The sequence below is a fragment of the Brassica oleracea genome, chromosome C4, assembly GCF_000695525.1.
Source record: "Brassica oleracea var. oleracea cultivar TO1000 chromosome C4, BOL, whole genome shotgun sequence".
Lineage (NCBI taxonomy): Eukaryota > Viridiplantae > Streptophyta > Magnoliopsida > Brassicales > Brassicaceae > Brassica > Brassica oleracea.
The window spans coordinates 42,592,056-42,614,629 of record NC_027751.1 but is presented as its reverse complement, the minus strand read 5'-3'; the positions used below and the strand labels follow the sequence as shown (position 1 = coordinate 42,614,629).

General features: G+C 34.6%; 2 protein-coding genes and 1 pseudogene across 3 annotated transcripts; all 3 read left to right on the top strand.

The window, feature by feature from the left end:
* The first annotated feature begins 4,745 nt into the window (after nucleotides 1-4,745).
* On the top strand, nucleotides 4,746-6,893 carry LOC106338938 (B3 domain-containing protein REM12-like). Its single transcript, XM_013777798.1, has 5 exons — nucleotides 4,746-4,820; nucleotides 5,158-5,291; nucleotides 5,981-6,070; nucleotides 6,191-6,571; nucleotides 6,642-6,893. Exons 2-5 carry the CDS (start codon nucleotides 5,184-5,186, stop codon nucleotides 6,891-6,893), a joined length of 831 nt encoding a protein of 276 aa, XP_013633252.1. The 5' UTR covers nucleotides 4,746-4,820; nucleotides 5,158-5,183.
* A 5,005-nt stretch (nucleotides 6,894-11,898) lies between these two features.
* Nucleotides 11,899-16,140, top strand: LOC106338937 (annotated as a pseudogene).
* A 4,180-nt stretch (nucleotides 16,141-20,320) lies between these two features.
* On the top strand, nucleotides 20,321-22,550 carry LOC106337522 (B3 domain-containing protein REM12-like). 2 transcript variants are annotated; one of them, XM_013776624.1, is made up of 5 exons: nucleotides 20,321-20,403; nucleotides 20,743-20,877; nucleotides 21,554-21,715; nucleotides 21,825-22,205; nucleotides 22,276-22,550. In XM_013776624.1, the coding sequence occupies exons 2-5, from the start codon at nucleotides 20,770-20,772 to the stop codon at nucleotides 22,525-22,527; spliced, it is 903 nt and encodes a 300-aa protein (XP_013632078.1). In that variant the 5' UTR covers nucleotides 20,321-20,403; nucleotides 20,743-20,769; the 3' UTR covers nucleotides 22,528-22,550. The 2 variants fall into 2 exon arrangements, with proteins under 2 accessions (XP_013632078.1, XP_013632079.1); XM_013776625.1 differs by lacking the exon at nucleotides 20,321-20,403 and adding an exon at nucleotides 20,430-20,465.
* Nucleotides 22,551-22,574: the final 24 nt, after the last annotated feature.

Genomic DNA, 22,574 nt, shown 5'->3' with positions numbered 1-22,574 from the left:
TTTGCCGTGAATCTATTGTCTAGATTTAGCTCTTGTCCAACCCAAAGGAACTGGGACGGGATTAAACATATTCTTCGTTACCTGCAAGGAACGAAAAATTTGGGTTTATTTTATACTAACCATAACAAAGAAGGGTTAGTTGGCTTTGCTGATCCAGGTTATCTTTCGGATCCACACAGTGCTCGATCACATACAGGCTATGTGTTCACACATGGTGAAACGGCCATATCATGGCGTTCCATGAAGCAGACGATCGCGGCCACATCTTCAAACCATTCGGAGATCTTGGCAATAGATGAGGCCAGTCGCGAGTGTGTTTGGTTGAGGTCCATGACCTAACATGTTCGAGTTGATTGTGGGATGTCCGAAGGCAAGGAGCACCAACCGTGATGTATGAGGACAATGCAGCATGCATTGCTCAGCTTAAGGACGGCTACATCAAAGGAGACAGGACGAAGCACATATTGCCTAAGTTCTTCTTCACACACGAGCTATAGAAAGCCGGCGAGGTCCAAGTAGTCCAAGTGCGTTCAAGTGACAACTCAACTGATCTATTCACCAAGTCGCTTCCAACTTGCACGTTCAGAAACCTCACGCATCAGATTGGGATGCGTCGACTGAAAGACCTTCAGTGAGGTATAGAACAAGGGGAGTAATACGTGTTGCACTCTTTTTCATTCACCATGGTTTTGTCCCACTGGGTTTTCCTGGTAAGGTTTCAATGAGGCAACATCCAAAGCGTATTACAAACTCTGTATGGTTATGACATCCAAGGGAAAGTGTTATATCATATTGTGAATGTCCATAACCGACCCGGTCCATAACCGGCCCATACCGTTAGAGAGAGAGAGAGAGACGGCAAGAGAGAGAGTCGGCCACCTTTGGTTTTCTTTTTCCTGCTTAGATTATGATTTGTATTCTTTACATATTTGTATTTCATTTTTTATTCTTTTCATTATTCTATGACGGTGTAACTCCCTATATATAAATGGCTCCTTATGTTTATGAATAATACAGAAACATACAGATTATATTCTCTAGTTTCACAACATGTTTATAATTTTTTTAGTCTTTTATCGAATCGTTTTAAGGTTTAGGTCAATGTGAAAACAAGGGAGACAATCTGAGTGCAAATAAGTAAATAAAAATGCATAATTATGCAGATGTGTTAGATGTTTAGTAATGCGTAGAAGATTTCCCACTGGCAGATTGAGATCATATTTGGACATGAAATAGAAAATTTAGCTATCTTTTTCATACAAGTGGATGAAGGTGGATCCAACGGTTAGATTAAATCTCATGTGCGTTTTACTGAACATTTTTCTAATTTTCGATTTGGTTTTGCCTAAAATTTGATCCTTATGTGATCGTGACCTTTTTTTTTGTTTTCAGCCGTTGTTAGGCTACACTTTTCTTTACATATGTTTTCATAGCTTTGGATATTTATAAACATCATATATAGAGACAATTTCGTATTCTATTCTAGAAAAGATTTTTGAACCTATGTATTTAATTTACATTGTTATAAGAGAGCATTACATGTAAACATACTTTGGGTTGGGTATATAACACTTTAAGGCACTTTATGCTGGTGGTGTACTTTTGGCCTTCTGTGTTGAGTTGAGATTCTCATCATACCCCTGTGAACAATGATAATAGCGACCAAATTTATAAAAGGTAAACACACTAGTTAGACTTCTCTTGTTGCAATTAATTGGTAACTTTATTGAATGGTGGACTTTTATAACAACAGTTGGATTAAAGATAAGAAAGAAAAATCTGAAGGCTGAGGTTATTAAGTGTTATGTCTTTCTTTTTGCTTGTGTTCGAACACACACTTTGTTCTGGATAAGGTGTGGTCGAGAAATTAATGGTTGACGACATAATTTTGTATGCAGGCTAGGTGTGGTCAAGAGAAGTAGTGATGTGGACATAGTTAGAGGTGTTGTGGTTAATCAAAAAAGGTGTGACCACCACTTCCATAACCATTTTCATAAGCTTCTCCACCGCCACTTCCTCTATCGCCACCTCCTCCACACCTTATGGTTTATTGTCTACTTCCATTTCTGGGTCTTCTTTTTTCACTCATTCCATAAACACCGTCACCATAAAACCACCTCCTCCATGACCGCCTCCACCTTGAGCAACACCTCTATACACATCTTTACCTTGTGTTATCACTTTCGTCAGTTCTATTTCAGTAACCATGACCTCCACCACCATAAGATGATTCTCCACCATCTCCGTTACCACTTCCGTCTCTGTTTCAACAATTGCAATTCGTCGCAAGTGTATAATCGAATGAAAAGGAAGAAACTTTATCAGATTAAGGTTTGTAAAAAAGTAAAGTGATTTTCGGTTAAAAAAAGAAGTAGAAAAGAAATTATGTTTTTAGATATGAGTTTTAAAGCGTAATAAAAGTAAAATGAAAAATAATTTAGTTAACTTGTGTTTTTAATTGTTTTAGTTGGAGGGTATAAGAGACATTTTTATGAGATAAAGTACTCCACATGGTAGAAGTATGTCTGAGTGTAAATGGAAAGTGTAAAAGTATGTCTGAATGTAAAATTTTCTTGTTATAATGCACTATTCATCGGCTTCATGTGTTTTTGTTTCCATGTTTGAGTAGTGAATTAGTTAGGCTTAGGGTTATCTGAAAGAACATATGGCTTTTTGAAATTGATTTGTTAGATTAGGAGAATATCAATCTGGTTCTGTTCGTAAAACTTAAACTTGACTGATCACCTATTTTATGATATCTATGTTTTTAATGCACCGAAATTGACTGTTTATATGTATTAATGAACTTAGATTAGTGGAATAATCTTAGAAAATGAAATTTGATGTTAGAAGTTTCGTGAACAAATCGAACATGTTTATAATAAATATTTAGGTTGTTGGATTCAATATAAGTTAGTCTTCACATGTCCTCACATAGGGATCAGTAATTCAAGGGAAGTCTAATCTAATCAAGTTGTCTGAGTTCGAATAATTACATTTCTTTGCTTAGCAATCATTTTGATGATCTAAGTTTTTTGAGAAGTACCCGCTGCCAAAGGTTTTAGTTTATAAATTTAAGTCTCATTTTCATTACTTCTTTTACATTCTCTTCTACAATTTTTGTTCATTCTAGCTCTTCTCTTCTCCCGTAGATCGGTAGTGTAACCTTTATCCGTGATGATTCGAACCCTAAATACTACCCCGCATTGTTGTGTGGTAGTATAGCTAGTCCAACTCAAAAAAGTTTAGTTTTTGAGTTCTCTTTTGACAAGTGACAAAAAAAATAAGTGCACTTTGGTGATATAGTCATATCAACTTTTTAAGATTTCTACACATGCACCACCATATACAAGAAATGAGATGTTACAGTCATCCCACTCACATAGCACAACTACTTCATTTCGTACCAAGACAGTTACCCCTAATTAACTAATAATTTATTAAAATAAAAATATGAATACATGTGAAAAATAAATTCATGCTTGTAGTTAAATCATAAACACAAAAAAAAAAATTAAGATGAAACATAACAACATAACTCTATACATACGTGGATTTCTATGTAAAATTCAATTTCATTAACTTATACCTTAATACACACGTTCATAGAAATAGGTCACATTTCTTTTTCGAACAAAGGCTAATTCTATATAGATTGGAAATCTGAAAGCCAACTCGGTGGAACTGAATATATATCATAGAAAAAGAAAACAAATTCCTAGCACCATGTATAAGTTTATCAGTCATTATATATATGTATTTTTTGCATTTGGAATATGTTAGATTGCAATTTGAAAAAAAATATCCTTACATCATTGAAATTCTTTCAACTAAGTAATTAAAGTTGGGCATTCGGTTGGTGTAGACACCAAATGAGACTAGTCCGGTGAGAATACCACATCCGTGATACGTATGATCTTCATGCACTACATTATCCATATCAAAACTTCATATTCTGCATGTAAATATGATAAACTTCTTCGAGTATTCATGGATCCCATCATATTGTCGATTAAACCTTCTTTGCTGCAAAATCATACTTCATTGTGAAGATATTTTATTTATTTCCAAACTCCATCTACATAAAATCATCAGATATCTCCCACATTCTGACTTGAGTGATATGCAATATCCTCATGTACGCTTTTTAAATTGTTAATTTATGTCTAAGCCCACATAACTTTTTTTTTGTAAACCATTAAGTGTCTGGGCTAATACCGAATATGGCGTAAAGCATTCATCCCAACTGAAATCGAATTAGGAGTGCAATGGAACTTACTCCAACGACTAAACCACTAGCTCAACGTACCGTTGTTAAATCCACTTAGCTTCCTCGAACCCAAAATAAAAATATCGATCAGTAAAATTATAATAAATAATCTATATATCTTCTACAAATGATATATATACGAAAATTACTTAAGTGATTTCTATTTTAATAAATATAGAATTTTCAAATTATTTTAGATTATACGCAAATAGTTAAAGAAATCATTCATAATAATCAGAAAACAAAACTTGCAATCTTGTATGTAGTCATACATATGATAAGAGTCAACCACAAATTTGGTATTTTCGTTTTCAATTTCAGTAATATATCTATACTTGTTGACCAGAACCATACTTTTTTAGTCAGAACTTTGAATTATTTTATATTCCAAAAAGACAACTAAATTATTAAGTTTACCATATTTATATCATATACCATTGGTGTAAGAAATTTTTAAGGACCCAGATTTCAGATTTCAAGATAAGGTCTAAGAAATTTCCGCCTCTCTTTCTCTGCGAGGAGCTTACCTTTTCTTGTTGCCGTATCGTAGGTTTGTTTCATCTCTAAGCGTGGAGAAACAGATCATCTGTAGACAATTTTATCTTTTGTATTATGTGACTAAACAACATTTTTATATTGAAATTATGGCTCTAGAATATTTTTTTTTTTGATTCAATTATTCGATCGAAATAAAAATCCTTTCCTTGAAAATAATGATATAAAGTCTTTTAAATCGTTGAAGATAGATTTTCTGATTTCATGAATCTGCAAATAGCCTTGAATTAGACGTGTGTATGTATACAACTTATATTTATCATATATGTGTTAACGCAAATTACATCTCGATACATAACTTGTTTTAACATGGTCATTTTTTACTGATACAGAACTTGCTAGATAAAAAAAAGCGTAGATGAACAATTCGGAAAAAGAAGTTAAAACAGAAGCTGATTCTTCTTCATCAGACCATCCTTGTCCTTTGGCTCTTGTCACGGCTTCGAATGTACGCAAAGCTACTCAGGTATTTGTACTTTTTTGCATATTGTTCTTTGTCTTTCTTTAATATTGTAAAAAAAAAAATGATGGTAACAGATTTATGCCAGTCCAAAATTTAAAAAATTTATTGATGCCATATGCTGACTTAAAACTTTGTGCTTTTATTATTCATGTAAAAAAAATTATAATGCCTTACATAAACTAAATTATCGCTTAAAATCATTGCCCTAAGCAGTCCGTTCCTTTCCCTATGCTTTGGATTTGGATCCCCTCGTGTCTTAAATCCCCTTGTGGCTTAGTCTGGAAAAAAGTTCAAGAAAATTCAATAGTTAACTTAAATGTGGTTTTGAGATTCGATTTGACAAAACCTCTCTTTCAAAAAAATTAAATATTAATTTATTTTGTTTTTTTAATTAAATATCCAAAAGTTTGGAACAGAAACTCGGAATCTTCAAGACTCGATACCACAACATGTAATATTAGTTTGTGCATTTCTTGAAGATGGTGCGAAATATTTGAACAAAACATGGCGTTTTGTAGTGGATTGGTTTGGTTTATTTGCCTACTTCCCTTCCTGATTTCATGCGTAGAGAAATAACTGTTTCTAGCTATATCATCGTTAAGACAAGAATAGAGCTTTTTGTTACGTGTTCTACAGTTTGGCATCATGAGTAAATGCTGAAAAGGTCTGAACCTTTAATATATTTTGTGCAGTGTCGGGAACGACGTCCTCCAACTTCCCCAAGCCAAAAACAGTTTATGAAGTTAAAACTTGCACATGACAGCCTCATAAGAGGTAGACAGGTGAGTTCTAATTAACAATCAACTCTTATTCCAGATGGTTAGTTTAAACAATCAACCCTAATTTGGTCATGTTACTTTCGCTGAAACTAATCTTACGAAATCCTCTAAAACATTTTTCAGTATCTTTCAGTGCCATTTATGAGAGCAAATGGCATGACCAAACCAGGGCTGATAACTCTGGTAGGAAAAGATGGTGTAAAGTGGAAAGTGAATCTAAAAGAGGAGGGATCCGGAAGCGCACTGTGTCTTCGAACGGGGTGGAAAGAGTTTGCTAAAGCAAATGGGTTAAAGACGGGTGACTACTTCACCTTGGAGTCAGCATGGAAAAATGAAATTCCTATGCTCAGCTTGGTCAACACAGAGTCTGCCAGTGACAGAAAGGAGAGAGGAGAGTCTTCAAAAGCCATGGAGAAAGAGAGAAGTACTGATACATCTTCAATCGTCCAAAACCGAGTAGTGACATTGGCCCTTGAAACTAAAGATGTCAAAGCATGTACATTGGTAAGTTTATTAAAATAAATATTGCAAAGAGGTGGATTAGAAATTTTATCTGAAATTATATATTTTGCAGAATCTTCCAAGTGAATTCGTGACAGCTATTGTCATCAAGAAGCTTGGAAAGATAACCTTTCTTGGTAAGGATGGAATGAAGTGGTGGGGATGTCTTCTGTCAGGAAATGGATCCGTAGCTGTTGGAATTGGTTGGAGAAATTTCTGTGAGGCTAATGGTGTAAAGTTAGGTGAGTCATTCAGCCTGGTGCTCATTAACGAAGAAGAGGACACAGGTCCGATATTCAAGTTCAGTCCCAACTCCGGGAACTGAGAAAAATTGTTTTAATTAAAAGCATTTGAATTGCCATTAGTCTTCCCTTTCAAACAAAGACCTTTTCGTTTGTTATGTTGTTTAGTTCTGATATAATTTCATATATGTATCTCATATATTTTCATGAAACTTTGACTCATGTTATTGGACAAGCTGTCTCTTGTCCAAGTTTGTTTGCTATTGAACGTGGTAAACTTTCATCTTATCGTATCGTTTAACGTAAGTTCAAACAACTGTCTTTCGTTTATCAGTTTTTTGGAATACCCTAACACTTTCTCATATTCCATATGTGAAACTTTTTTATAAGTCTCTGTCCGTTTGATATCCTAAATCAAGAAAGGATAAATCCTAATCTGAATCCAAATCCCAAACTCTAAATTTTATAGCCTAAACTAAAATTTTAAAACTTTCATAGTGGCGAGACACATATGAGTAATCCTAAATAAAGGAAAGTTAAATGCTAAACTCAAACCTTAAACCATAACAATACAATAAAAGAGTATTAAGCTGACAAAAGAAAGATAAACTTTGAGCATTACTAAACCTAAAACCAAATCTAAAAAATCAATCTTAAAGTTGAGTTGCAGTATATTTTTTTTATCATCAAAGTTGAGTTGCAGTATATACGGTAATTTGATATAACTTTGAGTAATAATTATAGGGTAAAGACTGTAAATTATATAGTAAATTTGTAACAGAAATATGAGTTACTTATTTATTAAAATAGATGATGGTAACTTTTTGTTATAGAATATGAGTTAAGTTTTAAAGAATATGAGTTAAGTTTTAAGTTAAAATAGATTATCACTTACAAATAATAAAAATATAAATAATAATATAAATGTGACAAGATAATGTTGATCAATTACAAATAATAAAAATATAAATTTTAAAAACTAAAAACACCAAATGATATACTCCTTCCATTTCATAATATTTGATGTTTCGTAGTAATACACAAAGATTAAGAAAATTAAATTTCTCTAAAAAAGTATTATAAAGATATAATTTTAAAATCAATTAACCAATTATAAAAGAGACAGTAAAATCTAATAGTAAAATCTAATTGGTTTAACAGTTTCCGATAAAGTTAAAGTTAATCTTAAAATCTCAAAACTTCATATAAATTGAAACAAAATAGTCTTTCTAAAACATCATCTATATTGAAATATGGGGAGTATAATTTTATATTTGGTGTAAAATTTGATGTTATTATTAAAGATGACAAAAAATTATAACATCAAAACATTAAATTTGGCGTAATTTTTATATCAAATTTGGTGCCATTGTTATAGATGCTATAAATATAGTGAAAAAAACAAGATATACAATAAATAGGATAACCAAACGTCGTCTTCTAGTTGGTTTATTAAATTATTTTCTCCGGGGGATTGCAGAGTAGAGTTCTTAAAACCTTCTGAAGCTTCCGAATATGGTGATTAAGCATTTCTTCCTGGCTTCCACAGCCACTTGGTACTTTCTCTCTTTCCCTTTTTTTTCTATATATGTCTATGTCTGTCTCTCAGAGAAGCTAACTGAGAGATGGGTTTGGTTTTGTGTTTGCATGTTGCTTCAGACAATTCCTGTAGCTTTCTTGAAGCATATAGAAGGAACAAATGAGCACCATAAGGCGAAGCTGAGATCAGACGCGTCAAAGATAACCTGGGAAGTGAAAATAGAAGATGGCCGGAGACTCACTAATGGTTGGAAAGAGTTCGCTCTTGCGCACGATCTCCGAATCGGCGACATTCTCATTTTCAGACAAGAGAAAGACATGGCTTTCCACGTGACACTCTTGGGACCTAGTGGCTGTGAGATTCAATATGAGTCGTGTTCAGAAGAAGAGAACAACATCGGTGAGTTGTGTTCTGACTCCGTCTAACTCTGCGCGTGACAATGAATCTTTGACTGACATTTAAGAAATATAGACTATTTGCATGTGAGATTTATTCTTTCTTTTTTCAGGGAATATTCCAAAGAAAAAGAAAGTGAAGAAGAATCCAAGAAAAGAAACGGAATCTACTTCACTAGATCCCTCTTGTTTTGTGGCTTATGTCTCGCCCGCGACCCTACGTCATGACAAACTGGTATTCTACTGCTGATTTGAACAAAATAAAAATACTCAAAATGATTGTGATGCTGAATTTTCAGAATCTTCCAAGGAGTTTTGTAAGGGCAAATGGTCTAGAGAAAAGATGTGGAGATATTGTTCTGATGAATGAAAAGAGTAAATCAAGGACGCTGGCTTTGAAACAAGAGCTATTTGGAAATACTTAGAGCACCCTCAACGCAAATACCCAACTTGGATTTCTATTTTTTTTTCTGATTTAAAAAAAAATAAAAATGAACCAAATGGGACCGTCACGTATCAGTGGAGCCCGCGAAACAGTGCAAAATACATCCCACAGAAAACCATCTCTCCCTTTTTGGCGGGCCCCACACCACCTTTTCCCCTAAAAACACTCCTTGCATCCCGCGTTGAGGGTGCTCTTACATCTAGGAATGTTGCCCAAACCCAATAATAATGGGTTGGGTTTTTACCCATCTAAGATTAATTGAGTCAACCATGAGTATTAATTTTAAAACTCATATTTATGTTGGGTAAATACAAAAGGGTAATGGTGTACCCATGAGTTTTCAATTATATATATAGATTTTCACCATTTCAATTAAATTATATAAAATTTGCAAAAAAGTTTTTTTTCGTCAAAACCAAAAAATAAATTTTTTCGCCAAAACCGTAAAATAAATTTTCTCACAGAAACCAAAAACGAGTTTTCCCGCCGAAACCAAAAAATCGAGTTTTCCCGCCAAAAACGAAAAACTGAGTTTTCCCGCCAAAACCGAAAAATGAGTTTTCCCGCCAAAAACGAAAAATCGAGTTTTCCCGCCAAAAACCGAAAAAATCGAGTTTTCCCGTCAAAATAAAAACGAGTTTTCCCACCGAAACCGAAAAATCGAGTTTTCCCGCCAAAAACGAAAAAATGAGTTTTCCCACCAAAAACGAAAAATCGAGTTTTCCCGCCAAAACCGCAAAACCGTGTTTTCCTGCCAAAACCGCTAAACCAAATTTTCTAGCAAAAAACCGTAAAACCGAGTTTTTCCGCCAAAAATTCGCAAAAAGATTGCTCCCGCCAAAATTGAAAACAGGTTTCCCGCCAAAATCTAACAAATTTTCCTGCCAAAACCGTAAAAACAAGTTTTTCCGCCAAAACCGCAAAAACAAGTTTTCCCGCTAAAACCAGAAAGATTATTTTTCCCGCAAACCTCAAAAATCGAGTTTTCCAACCAAAACCAAAAAAAAAAAATTACCGACCAAAAACCGCAAAAAGAAAAATTTCCGCTAAAACCACAAAAATAACTTAACAAGTTTTCTCGTTAAAACCATAAATGAGTTTTCCTGTCAAAACGATGTTTACTGCTAAAACCGCAAAATGAGTTTTTCGGTTAAAATTGCAAAATATGTTTTTTCCGAAAAAGCGTGTTTTTCCGCCAAAATCATAAACGAGTTTTTGCGCTAAAACAAGTTTTCTATAAAATTACAAAATCTTGTTTATATATTAAAGTTCACATTAATGATATTAATATTTTACATGATCTTCAGAGTAAACAAGATAATATTTTGGGTACCCAAGGGTAAACCTATACTATAATGGGTTATTTTCTTGGTTTGGATTTCAACTTTGATGTTTCTGAGTTTTAGCAGGTTGTGTATAAACTGGGTTGGGTTATTTGTGTGTTGGGCTGGGCTGGGTTATTTTACCCTACATTAACATCCCTAGAGTGTAATAATGTTTAAGCTTTTTGTAATCCCCACTGTGCAAGACAAATTTAACTGAATCAAGTGTTTGCGCTTTCTTTCTATGTGAGATTTGTAATGACTGGCGTTAACTCAAGAAGTCCAACTGCTTACTTTGCGATGGTGAACGTTAGACTAACTTTGGTTCAAAATGTTGATCGGTTAAATTTTATGTAATTTGAGATGTTTTAATTTTATAAATTTAGGAAAAACTAAAATGTCGGTTCAAAATCTGCTTCAAAAAATTGTATATAAATATAAATATTTATAAAATAACTAAATCGTAATAACTAGTCAATATTTTACTTTCATTTGTTTTAGAGTTTTTAGTCGTAATTTATATGAATAAAAATAATATAATATTGAGAATATAATATAAATTACGACTATAATATTTTGAAATAATATAACTAAATCGTAATAACTATAATAACTAGTCAGTAAAATTATGTTGTTATCTGAATTAAACCTTGAATTTTGGATATAAAACTTTGGATCAGTTTAGTTATCAATTTTTGTATGTTGAACTGTATATATTCTTCCAAAAATTGTATATATTGTTTTGAGAAAATAAAATATAACTAAATGATGATAGTTTGGAATTGCATGGACAAACATAACAGATAATCTTTTGAAACCTCATGCACATATACGAAAATCTGCAGAATAACAATATATAACTGATTAATAATCTGCAGATTTTTTGGAAAATTTCATATATTTTGAATAATGTTGGTCAAATTAATTAGTTTTTAAAAGATTGTTTGGATGAATTTAAATAATGGTTATAATCCGATCTGAACCCTACCCGAAAATTAGTAAACTCCAATAGGACTTATGAGAATAGTACCGAAAATATGGATCAACCGAACCAAACCTAGAGAATCGTTTGTGAAGCGAATGGCCTAAAGTTGGGAAAATCTTTCACTTTGGAGATCATTAATGAACATGACAAAGCAGCTCCAGTCTTTAAGTTATGATCTCAGGAGACCAATAAATGCAAAAATGTAAGTTAGAGCAGAAATGTGTAAAGTAGATAGAAGAAGCTCTACAATAAATAAGAGTATTAAAGATCTCTTGTTTGACTTTAACCAACCAAAAAGAAAGAAGCTCTACAATAAATGATCGCTGTCTTCAAGTTGGGTTACATTATTTTCTCCAAGAATTGAAGTCTATAGTTCGAGAGACTCAGAGCTTCTGAAGTTTATGAGGTGGCCAAATAAACGTTTCTTCAAGCCTCTTCTTCCTGGCTTCCACAGCTACTTGGTACTCTCTCTATTCCTTTTTCTATATGTCTATGTCTCTCTGAGTAGCTAACTGAGAGATGGGTTTGGTTTTGTGTTTGCATGTTTTTTTGAAACAATTCCTGTAGCCTTCTTCTCGAAGTATATAGAAGGAACAAATGAGCACCATACGGCGAAGCTAAGATCAGACGCGTCAAAGATAACATGGGAAGTAAAAATAGAAGATGGCCAGAAACTTGAAGATGTAAGATGTCCGCCCTGAAGTAGTCGCTGACGTAGTTGCTGAAGCAGACGTCGTAGTGAGTGGTGAAGACCATGTGGAGTCAAGGTGCTGAGCTGGAGTCGTGTAGACTTGGAGAGCAAGAGAGTATCCTGGAGATATGGAAAGATGAATAAACTTGAGGAGCAAGTTTATGACTTAAAGAAAGAGGAATAAGTGTATTCCAAGAAAAGGAAAGTTGCACTTATTGTTATGGAAGATGTCCATACATGTTGCCTTGGAGACTAGGGTTTCGGGAACATGGAGAATAATTATAAGATAGCTATGGGGTCGTCTGTATAGAGACAGAGACACAGAGGCTGATCTTATAGAGAGAGAGAAAAGCTCTTGGAAGTGTTCTGGGTCGTGCTGAAGCAGAGGCTGAAGTACTTGACGGTAGAGAGATATAAGCGGGTAGCTTAGGAATCTTTCAGTAGCAGCTGTTAAGGTGTTAACAGGCTGGCTAAGCTGATTAAGCAGATCTTGTAATTGAGTGTACAAGGCGATTTCTAATAAAGCTATTGGTGTGTGCTTGTGTATTTTGTCTCTCTTGATTTACCTTCTGCATTACTATTGTTGTGTCATCTTGCACTAACAAGTGGTATCAGAGCGGGGCACCTAAGTTATCGGTATAATCCTGAAGGTGAAGATGGACACGATTATTTCTGTGCAGAAGGCGATCGTGTTGAATGCGGACCAGTATGGTCATTGGAAGGCTCGCATGAAGCAGATGATTCGAGGAATCAATGAAGATGCGTGGACAGCTGTGGAGATTGGTTGGGAGGAGCCTACCATAGTCACAAGCGGTGAGAAGAAGCCTAAGGCAAAAGAGGATTGGTCAGAGGCAGAACGCAATGCATCAAAATTTAATGCAAAGGCGTTCTCGGTGATTTTTGGAGCTGTTGAAGCAGAGCAGTTTCAGCTGATTCAGAGGAGTACTTCGGCGAAAGAGGCGTGGGAAATCCTGCTGAATTCGTTTGAAGGAGATGAGAGTGTCAAGAGGACACGTCTAGATCATCTTGGTTCGCAGTTTGAGAATCTCAGGTGGTCTGATAATGATTCTATGGCGAGCTTCAATGCCAAACTCAGTGCTATGGCGCATGAAGCATTTGTACTTGGGAAGAAGTACAAAGAGCAGAAGCTGGTAAAGAAGTTACTACGCTGTCTTCCAACAAAATTTGGAGCTCACAAGGCAGTCTTACAGATGACTACAAACACGGATGAGCTCAAGTTTGACAAGCTTGTGGGTATGTTGAAGGCACAAGAGATGGAGACAGACAGTAGTTCAGCCTCTACATCAAGCAGTGCGTCAAGGAGTGTGGCGCTTGTAGCTGACAAAGATAGTGATAGGTTTCAGAAGATTGAAGAGGACATTGGTATGCTGGTCAGGAATTTTGGTAAGATGAACTCTTCTGGTGGGAGGAATCAGTATGGTCGCCAGGGAGGTGATCGTGACAATGGCAGAAGGAGAGAAAATCTCAAGTGCTATGAGTGTGGAGGCGTTGGTCATATAAGGGCTGAATGTCCTGTAGCACAGCAAAGAGAACTTAAGTGTTCTGAGTGCAGAGGTGTTGGACACACATGGCGTGAATGTCCAAACTCAAAGAAGGAGAAAGGAGTTTCATTGCAGTCGTCTGATGATTCAGAGTCTGAAGAAGATGGAAAGGTGATAAAGAACTTTGTTGCATTTGGTGCACGCAAGGAGGGATCTATTAAGTCCTCTGATTCAGATCTCAGCACAGATGATGAGGAGTATCATGTGCTGCTTAACAAGTGGTTGAGGGTCAAGGATCAGATTCTGAGATTAGAGGATATGGCTCAGAAGCAAAACGAGTTGCTTGAAGAACTTCGTGAAGAACTTGCGGCTGTGAATGAGAATAATGAGTCTCTTGAGCAGGAAAATAGCAAGTTGAGGAAAGTTGCTATTGGTGAACAAGAGAGACCAAGGATGCTGGAACGTGATTTGGCTGACAATCACAAACAGATCAGGATGCTCAACAGTGGATCCAAGGAGCTGGATAAGATACTCTCGATGGGTCAACCAGCCAAGGCGAATTGGGGACTGAGATATCGAGGAGCTGAGAGTACTAAGGAAGTACAACAGAAGGGGCTATCACATTTCGTGCATGAGAGCACATCAAAAAGTGGAGCCAAAGGAGCTTGTCAGGAAGTACGTCGGGACGTACGACAGGGAGTAAGGCAGGAAGTTCTACAGCGCGCAGCTGTGAGTAACAAGCCGAAAGTAGTACATCAGTGCAAAAACACGAAGGTGAGACAGGAGGTTCTGAAGCATGGTTGTGCAGCTGGTACAAGGAAGGAGACTAATCGGTGCATCAACAACTGTGTCAGGCCAAGCAAGAAGCAACATCGGATGTGCTGTTGGTTCTGTGGTTTCGGGAATATGGAGAATAACTATAAGATAGCTATGGAGTCGTCTGTATTGAGACAGAGACACAGAGGTTGATCTTATAGAGAGAGAGAGAAGCTCTTGGAAGTGTTTTGGGTCGTGCTGAAGCAGGGGCTGAAGTACTTGACGGTAGAGAGACATAAGCGGGTAGCTTAGGAACCTTTCAGTAGCAGATGTTAGGATGTTAACAGGCTGGCTAAGCTGATTAAGCAGATCTTGTAATTGAGTGTACAAGGCGATTTTTAATAAAGCTATTGGTGTGTGCTTGTGTATTTTGTCTCTCTTGATTTACCTTCTGCATTACTATTGTTGTGTCATCTTGCACTAACAAAACTAACTGATGGTTGGAAAGAGTTCGCTATTGCACACGATCTTCGTATAGGTGATATTCTCATTTTCAGGCAAGAGAAAGACATGGCTTTCCACGTAACACTCCTGGGACCTAGTGGCTGTGAGTTTCAATATGAGTCGTGTTCAGAAGAAGAGAACAACCTCGGTGAGTTATGTTCTGTCTCTGTCTAAAACTCTGAATCTCAGACTGGCTTTTAAGAAATGTGCTCAACGAACAAGGTTTAAAGTTTAAACTGTAATGTGTTTGCTCCACTAGATCCCTCTTCTTTTGTGGCTAATATAACACGTGCAACCCTACGTTATGACACACTGGTACTCTACTATTACTTTTTTGAATGATAAAATATACCAATGGTGTGAATTAGATAGAACTCATGTTTTATTTACTATAAATAAATTTTTCAGGGTCTTCCAATGAAATTTTCAAGGGAAAATGGTCTAGATACCAGATGTGGAGAGATTGTTCTGATGAATGACAAGGGTAGAACATGGAAGCTAAATCTGAAAAGAAAGAGATCATGTGGAACTATGTATATCACACAAGGGTGGAGAAGTTTCTGTAGTGCCAATGGACTTAGAGCTGGAAGTTTTTTCACTTTCAAACTGATCAAAAAAGGAGGAACTCAGGTTCTACGTTTGTCCCCTAAAGAGAGAGAAGATTGCTCATCAGAAGCTAATGAAATGGAGTCTCTTTCCACAGAAACAGAAAGCGATGAAGAGAGCAGCCAATATGAGAAACAAATCAAGAAACATAGATCGACATGGAAAGCTTCATCTTCACAATCCCAAAACCGATTTCTGACGCTAGCGCTTAAACCTTTCAATCTTGAAAAGTATATACTGGTCAGTGTCATTCACTTGAAGGCCTTTGTCGTCTTACACTCTGTTCAGTCCTGAATCCTTTATTTGAATATTTGTTGCAGTATCTTCCTGTACGCTTCAGCAGGAGCCACGGCATCAATGAGGAAGCTAAAATGACACTGTTGGACAAAAACGGTGTCAAGTGGTCTACGGATCTGCGGTCTGAGGAAACTAGTGATAGAATAAGACTGGTAGGAGGTTGGCAAGAGTTTTTCAAAGCTAACTGTATGAAGCCAGGTGAATCAATCATTGTGAAGCTGATATGGGAAGGAGACAAAAGTTGTGTTCTCAAGTTCTGCTCTAAGGTGAAGCATGAGACCAAATGAAACTGTATCTGTGTACTATGTTTTAGCTTTTTTTTTAAGTTCCCATAACGAATTAAAATGAATCAACGATTGGCCTTTTTGTTGTTTGGGATTTGTGAATGTTTTTTATTTTGTCAACGGGATTTGTGAATGTTATATTACCTTTAGTAGTACTCAAACATAACACAGAAAAAAAAACACCAAAGAGAGACACTAAAGAAACATTAGAGGCATTGAGATAAAGGTAACTTTGATAGTTTGTGAAACATGAACATTTTTAAAAAATTAATTCTACTAAAAAATGTAATTTTGATAGTAGCTTTACAATCAAAAGCCAACTCAGTGGAACTGTATCAATATACACCATAGCAAAAAAATCATATTCCAAGCACCATGTATAAGTTTATCAGCCATTATATTTTTTTGCAATTGGAATATGTTGGATTGCAAAATTTAAAAATATCATTACATCGTTGCAATTCTTTTAACTAAGTAGTGAATGACGGGCATTCGGTTGGTATAGAACATAATGAGAATAGTCCGGTGAGAATATCACATCCGGTGCAATATACATGATCTTCATGTACTTCATTGTCCATATCAAAGCTTCACATTCTGCATGTAAATATAATAAACTTCTTCGGATATTCATGGATCCCATCATGTTATCGATGAAACCTTCTTTGTTGCAAAACCATACTTCCTTGTGAAGATATTTCATTTATTTCCAAACTCCATCTACATAACATCAACAGAGATATATCCCATATTCTGACTTGAGTGATGTGCAATATCTTTATGTACGTTTTTCAAATTGTTAATTTGTGCCTAAGCCCACATAGCTTCCTCAAACCCAAAAATAAAAACTATCGATCAGTACGTTATAATAATAATCTAGAAAATCTTATATAAGTGATATTTATATATATCAAATTACTTCAGTGACTTCTGTTTTAATAAAAACTATATTTTGATCCGCGCTTTGAAAACGCAGAATTATCTTTTGTTGACATATTTATTAATCCATCTGTTTGTTCATTAATTTGTTTAGACCTAGGCGTTTAGTTTTGGTTACTATTTGTTTCTTTTTTTTATTCGGTTCTGTTTTGGTTTCCTTTTTTTTTTTGTTTCTAGTTCAAGAGATATAGGAACCTTTCAATTATTTATGAATTTGGATTTTGGTTATTAGTTTTCAGTTTAGTTTGGATAACAATGTTAAAAACCAGCTAATATTTTAGTTCTCTGTTCTGGTTCGATTTCTAATTTTCAGATAGTTTTCAATAATTTGTGTCAAAATCAATTAGGGTATCAGATAACTCGGATAAATTAGATTAACTCGGATAAATAAGATGTTCCTGATAAAAAAAAATACTTGGGTGATTCAGTTCTATCTGGAAATTATGATAATTTAAAATATTTGGATAAAAGTTAATAAATTAATCTGATATTTTTGGTAGTTTGGTTTATAGGTAGTAATTTTAGAATATTTGATAATTGGAAAATAAATATTTAATACTTTTAGGTACATAAACTATATCTTAGTACCCATTTGATTTTTCGGTTTGGTTCTGATTTGATTTCCGTTTATCTGTTTCAAAGATACATGGACCGTTCATATATTTCTAAACATCGATTTGGTTTCGTTTCATTTTTTTTGCTTGGTTTCATTTTTGGTTCTGTTTTAATACTACGTTTTTGGTTCTCGATTTAGTTAGTACAAAACTAAATGTAAAATTGTATATATTTAAGAGAAATAAAGGCTTAAGAATACTTACATTCTCATATACTAAGATGATATCCATAGTTTATCATGATGTAGAAATGTATTGCTTATATGAGTGTTTTTTTTTTGTTGGAATTGTGCTGTTTAAAAATCGTTAGGTAAGTTTGTATTTATAATTATAGTGTAGCTAAAATTTTTTAGAAGGTCAATAATATTGCAACGAATATTTGTATAGATACAATGAAAGTTGATATATATTGTGGATTCAATAATTTAATAATCGTAACAAAAGTTTAGTTCTTTTTTTACCAATAATTAAGTTCATATATATTAGTAGATAATATAATATTTTTAATATATATGTAGATTGTAATCAATACCAAAATAGTGGAGCTAATAATATTTTTGTTTATTTTATTTTATTTTATTTTTAATTATTACAACATTATTATTTGAAAACTTCCTTGTTACAATTTTCTCATAAGCAATATGTTTGGTGATTTGGTGTTTTAATATTAATACTTAAATATATATGTTGTTACTACATAACCTTTATGCATTCGTACCCAAACTCTCCCATTTTCATATCTTCCCAAAACGTAATGGAGTTGATTGGCAAGTGCTTTAGAAGTGTTGTAAGATTTCTCTACAGCCTAAATTATTTCTACAGCCTAAATTTTTCCCGATCATGTTTTCTAAAGATTTTTTAAAGCTACAGATTTTTCTTTCCTTTTTATTTATTTTTAGCTGTAGAAAGCCATAAATCTAGAGCACTTATTTTTTGTTTTAGAAAATTTATATGTAAGTCATTGAATCTTTTTAAACCTACAGCTGATATTCTACAACAAAATTATCTACAGCCGCAGCAAAAAAAAAATCTACAGTTTTATTTCTAAAGCAAAAATATAAAGCTACCGCTCTTTCTAATCAATCCCCAATAAACCAGATAGAGTGTAAGTGCCTCTTTTTGCTTAACTCAATTGTATGAGAATAACTGACTGCAACAATCCGTTATTATAGACACCGTGAACACTATGATCCTTCCAAAATATTTCTTCCATTCCTTAAACTGTAACCTCAGTTCTCTGACCACACTCTTATGACTTATGAGTTCTTGTATTCCTCATTTCCAGAAACTAAAACCACCAATTTCTTTTTTCCCCAACACCACCGAAGTAATCAGAACTCATTACAGAGCCAAGTATCCAATAATATCCCAGAGATCCGTTGAATAAAGCTGCAGAGTCTTCCAAGTACGGTTCTCTACTCCGAGATTTAGATGAGATCATTCCCCTGCCGACTTAATCGCAAAAGAGTCATAACAAAATCAAAAATCACCATCATCCCCTACAGTTAAACCAAAGAACCTTGAAAAGACCTCAAAATATGGATATCCTCTTTAAAAAAAAAGCGAGTCTCAAGGCATCTCGAAACCTATGAATAGAAGCTTCAAATCTCTTATAGTGCCAAAAATCTTCAAATGAAATCTCTATTTTGCTTTAGCTTCACTCGGGTTTGGACATCCCAATCACTGATCCGAAGTTTTACCACACGCTAAACTTTATGAAACCTCTGTCTCCTTGTAAACGTGAAAGTACCTTTGAGGTCAATTTTAATGGAAGCGATTCTCGTATCTTCACCTGGCCTTAATAATGCAACCAGATATTCTAGAAAATATTGAGGCTCAGCGAAAAGATCTCTCAACATCCATTAACTCGCCAGAAGACAAGGAAAAACCTCCTGAAACACTAATTGAACCTCAAAAAAAACCTCTGTCGTCAACTGTGAGGAAACCTTAGAGAAATCGCTTTCGTAATCACTTCGTGCAAAGCGCCTAACTTTGATCTTCATCTTCCTCGAAACGTCAGACATATGGTTTATGATTGATATTGCTAATACACATAATATAGATAGTTTTTATTTAGGCTTTTATGATTTAGTTGAAATGCATTGAGAAATAAGGCAATATTTTGTTTGTTGGAATAAAAGGATTCCGTGGCATATACTATTTAACTAAAAGTATAGGTTTAAATAAAATCAGTGGCATGGTTATGTAATTACTTTGAAAATAAGAGGGCACCTCAAAAAATGGTCTTCTGTTTTAATAGTATTGATAGGATTTTCAAATTATTTTAGATTATACGCAAACAGTTAAAGAAATCTTTCATAATAATCAGAAAACAAAACTTGCAATCTCTAGTCAAAAAAAAAAAACAAAACAAAACTTGCAATCTTTTATATGTAGTAATACATATGATAAGAGTCAACCACAAAGTTGGTATTTCATTTTCAATTTCAGTAATATATCTGTACTTGTTGACCAGAGTTTATAGTTTTCCATACTATTAACTTTGAATTAATTAATTTTTTTTGTCTACACTATGAATTAAATTGCAAAAAGACAACTAAAAGTTATTAAGCTTTGCCATATTTATATCATATACCATTGGTGTAATTAAGCACCCAGATTTCAGATTTCAGATTTCAAGATAAGGTCTAGGAAATTACCGCCTCTCTTTCTCTCGGAGGAGCTCACCTTTATTCTTGTTGCCGCATCGTAGGTTTGTTTCATCTCTCTAAGCGTGGAGAATCATATCGTCTGTAAACAATTTTATCTTTTGTAGTATGTGACTAAACAACATTTTATATTGAAATTACGGCTCTAGAATAGTTATTTTTTGTTTGATTCAAATATTCGAAATAAAAATCCTTTCCTGGAAAATAGTGATATAAAGTCTTTTAAATCGTTGAAGAAAGATTTCTGATTTCCTGCATCTGCAAAATAGCCTTGAGTTAGACGTGTGTATCTATACAACTAATATCTATACAACTTATGTGTTAACCCAGATTACATCTCGATACATAACTTGTTTTAACATGGTCGTTTTTTACTGATGCAGAACTTGCTAGGGAAAAAGAAAGCGAAGATGAACAATTCAGAAACAAAAGTTAAAACAGAAGCTGATTCTTCTTCATCAGACCATCCTTGTCCTTTGGCTCTTGTCACGGCTTCGAATGTACGCAAAGATACTCAGGTATTTGTACTTTTTGCATATTGTCTTTTAGTCTTTCGTTAATATTGTAAACAAAAATTATGGTAATAGTTGGTCCAACATTTTCAAAAAAAAAATTGATGCCTTATATGATCACTTAAAAACTTTGTGCCCTTATAATTTATAATGCCCTACATACCATTAATTATCGCTTAAAATCATGGCTCTAAGCTGTCCGTTCTTTTGCCTATGCTTGGGATTTAGATCCCCTTGTGGCTTAGTCTGGAAACACTGACATGGTTTTGGTTCCTTTGTCTTTCCAAAGAAATTCAATAGTTAACCTAAACGTGGTTTTGATTAGATTTCAAAAAAAATTAAATATTAGTTTATTTTGTTTTTTATTAAATACAAAAAGATTGAAGGAGAAATCCATAAACCTTCGAAACACGATACCACAACATGTAATATTAGTTTTTTCCCGATTAGTTTGTGCATGTCTTGAAGATGGTGCAAAATATTTGAACACAACATGTCGTTTTGTAGTGGATTGGTTTGGTTTATTTTCCTACTTCCCCTTCCTTATTTCATGCGTAGAGAAGTATCTGGTTCTAGCTATATCATCGTTAAGTCATGAATAGAGCTTTTTGTTAAATGTTCTACAGCTTGGCATCATGAGTAAATGCTGAAAAGGTCTGAACCTTTAATATATTTTGTGCAGTGTCTTCGACAAGATTTATGCCCCACAGAATCTAACCATGATGGTACACAAGGTGATAATAACAAGAAGAAGCGTCGGGGACGACGTCCTCCAACTTCCCCAAGCCAAAAACAGTTTATGAAGTTAAAACTTGCACATGACAGCCTCATAAAATATAGACAGGTGAGTTCTAATTAACAATCAACTCTTATTCATGGTTAGATCAACCCTAGTTTGGTCATGGTACTTTCTCTGAAATTAATCTTACGCAATCCGCTTAAACATTTTTCAGTATCTTTCAGTGCCATTTATGAGAGCAAATGGCATGACCAAACCAGGGCTGATAACTCTGGTAGGAAAAGATGGTGTAAAGTGGAAAGTGAATCTTTACGAGGAGAGATCCGGAAGCTCACTGTGTCTTGGAAAGGGGTGGAAAGAGTTTGCTAAAGCAAACGGGTTAAAGACGGGTGAATACTTCACCTTGGAGTTAGTATGGGAAAATGAAATTCCTATGCTCAGCTTGGTCAACACAGAGTCTGCCAGTGACAGAAAGCAGAGAGGTGAGCCTTCAAAAGCCATGGAGAAAGAGAGAAGTACTGATACGTCTTCAATCGTCCAAAACCGAGTAGTGACATTGGCCCTTGAAACTAAAGATGTCAAAGCATGTACATTGGTAAGTTTATTAAAATAAATATTGCAAAGAGGTGGATTAGAAATTTTATCTGAAATTATATATTTTGCAGAATCTTCCAAGTGAATTCGTGACAGCTATTGGCATCAAGAAGCTTGGAAAGATAACCTTGCTTGGCAAGGATGGAATGAAGTGGTGGGGATGTCTTTTGTCAAGAGATGGAACCGTGGCTGTTGGAATTGGTTGGAGAAATTTCTGTGAGGCTAATGGTGTAAAGTTAGGTGATTCATTCAGCCTAGTATTCATTAACGAAGAAGAGGACACAGGTCCAGTATTCAAGTTCAGTCCCAACTCCGGGAACTGAGAAAAATTGTTTTAATTAAAAGCATTTGAATTGCCATTAGTCTTCCC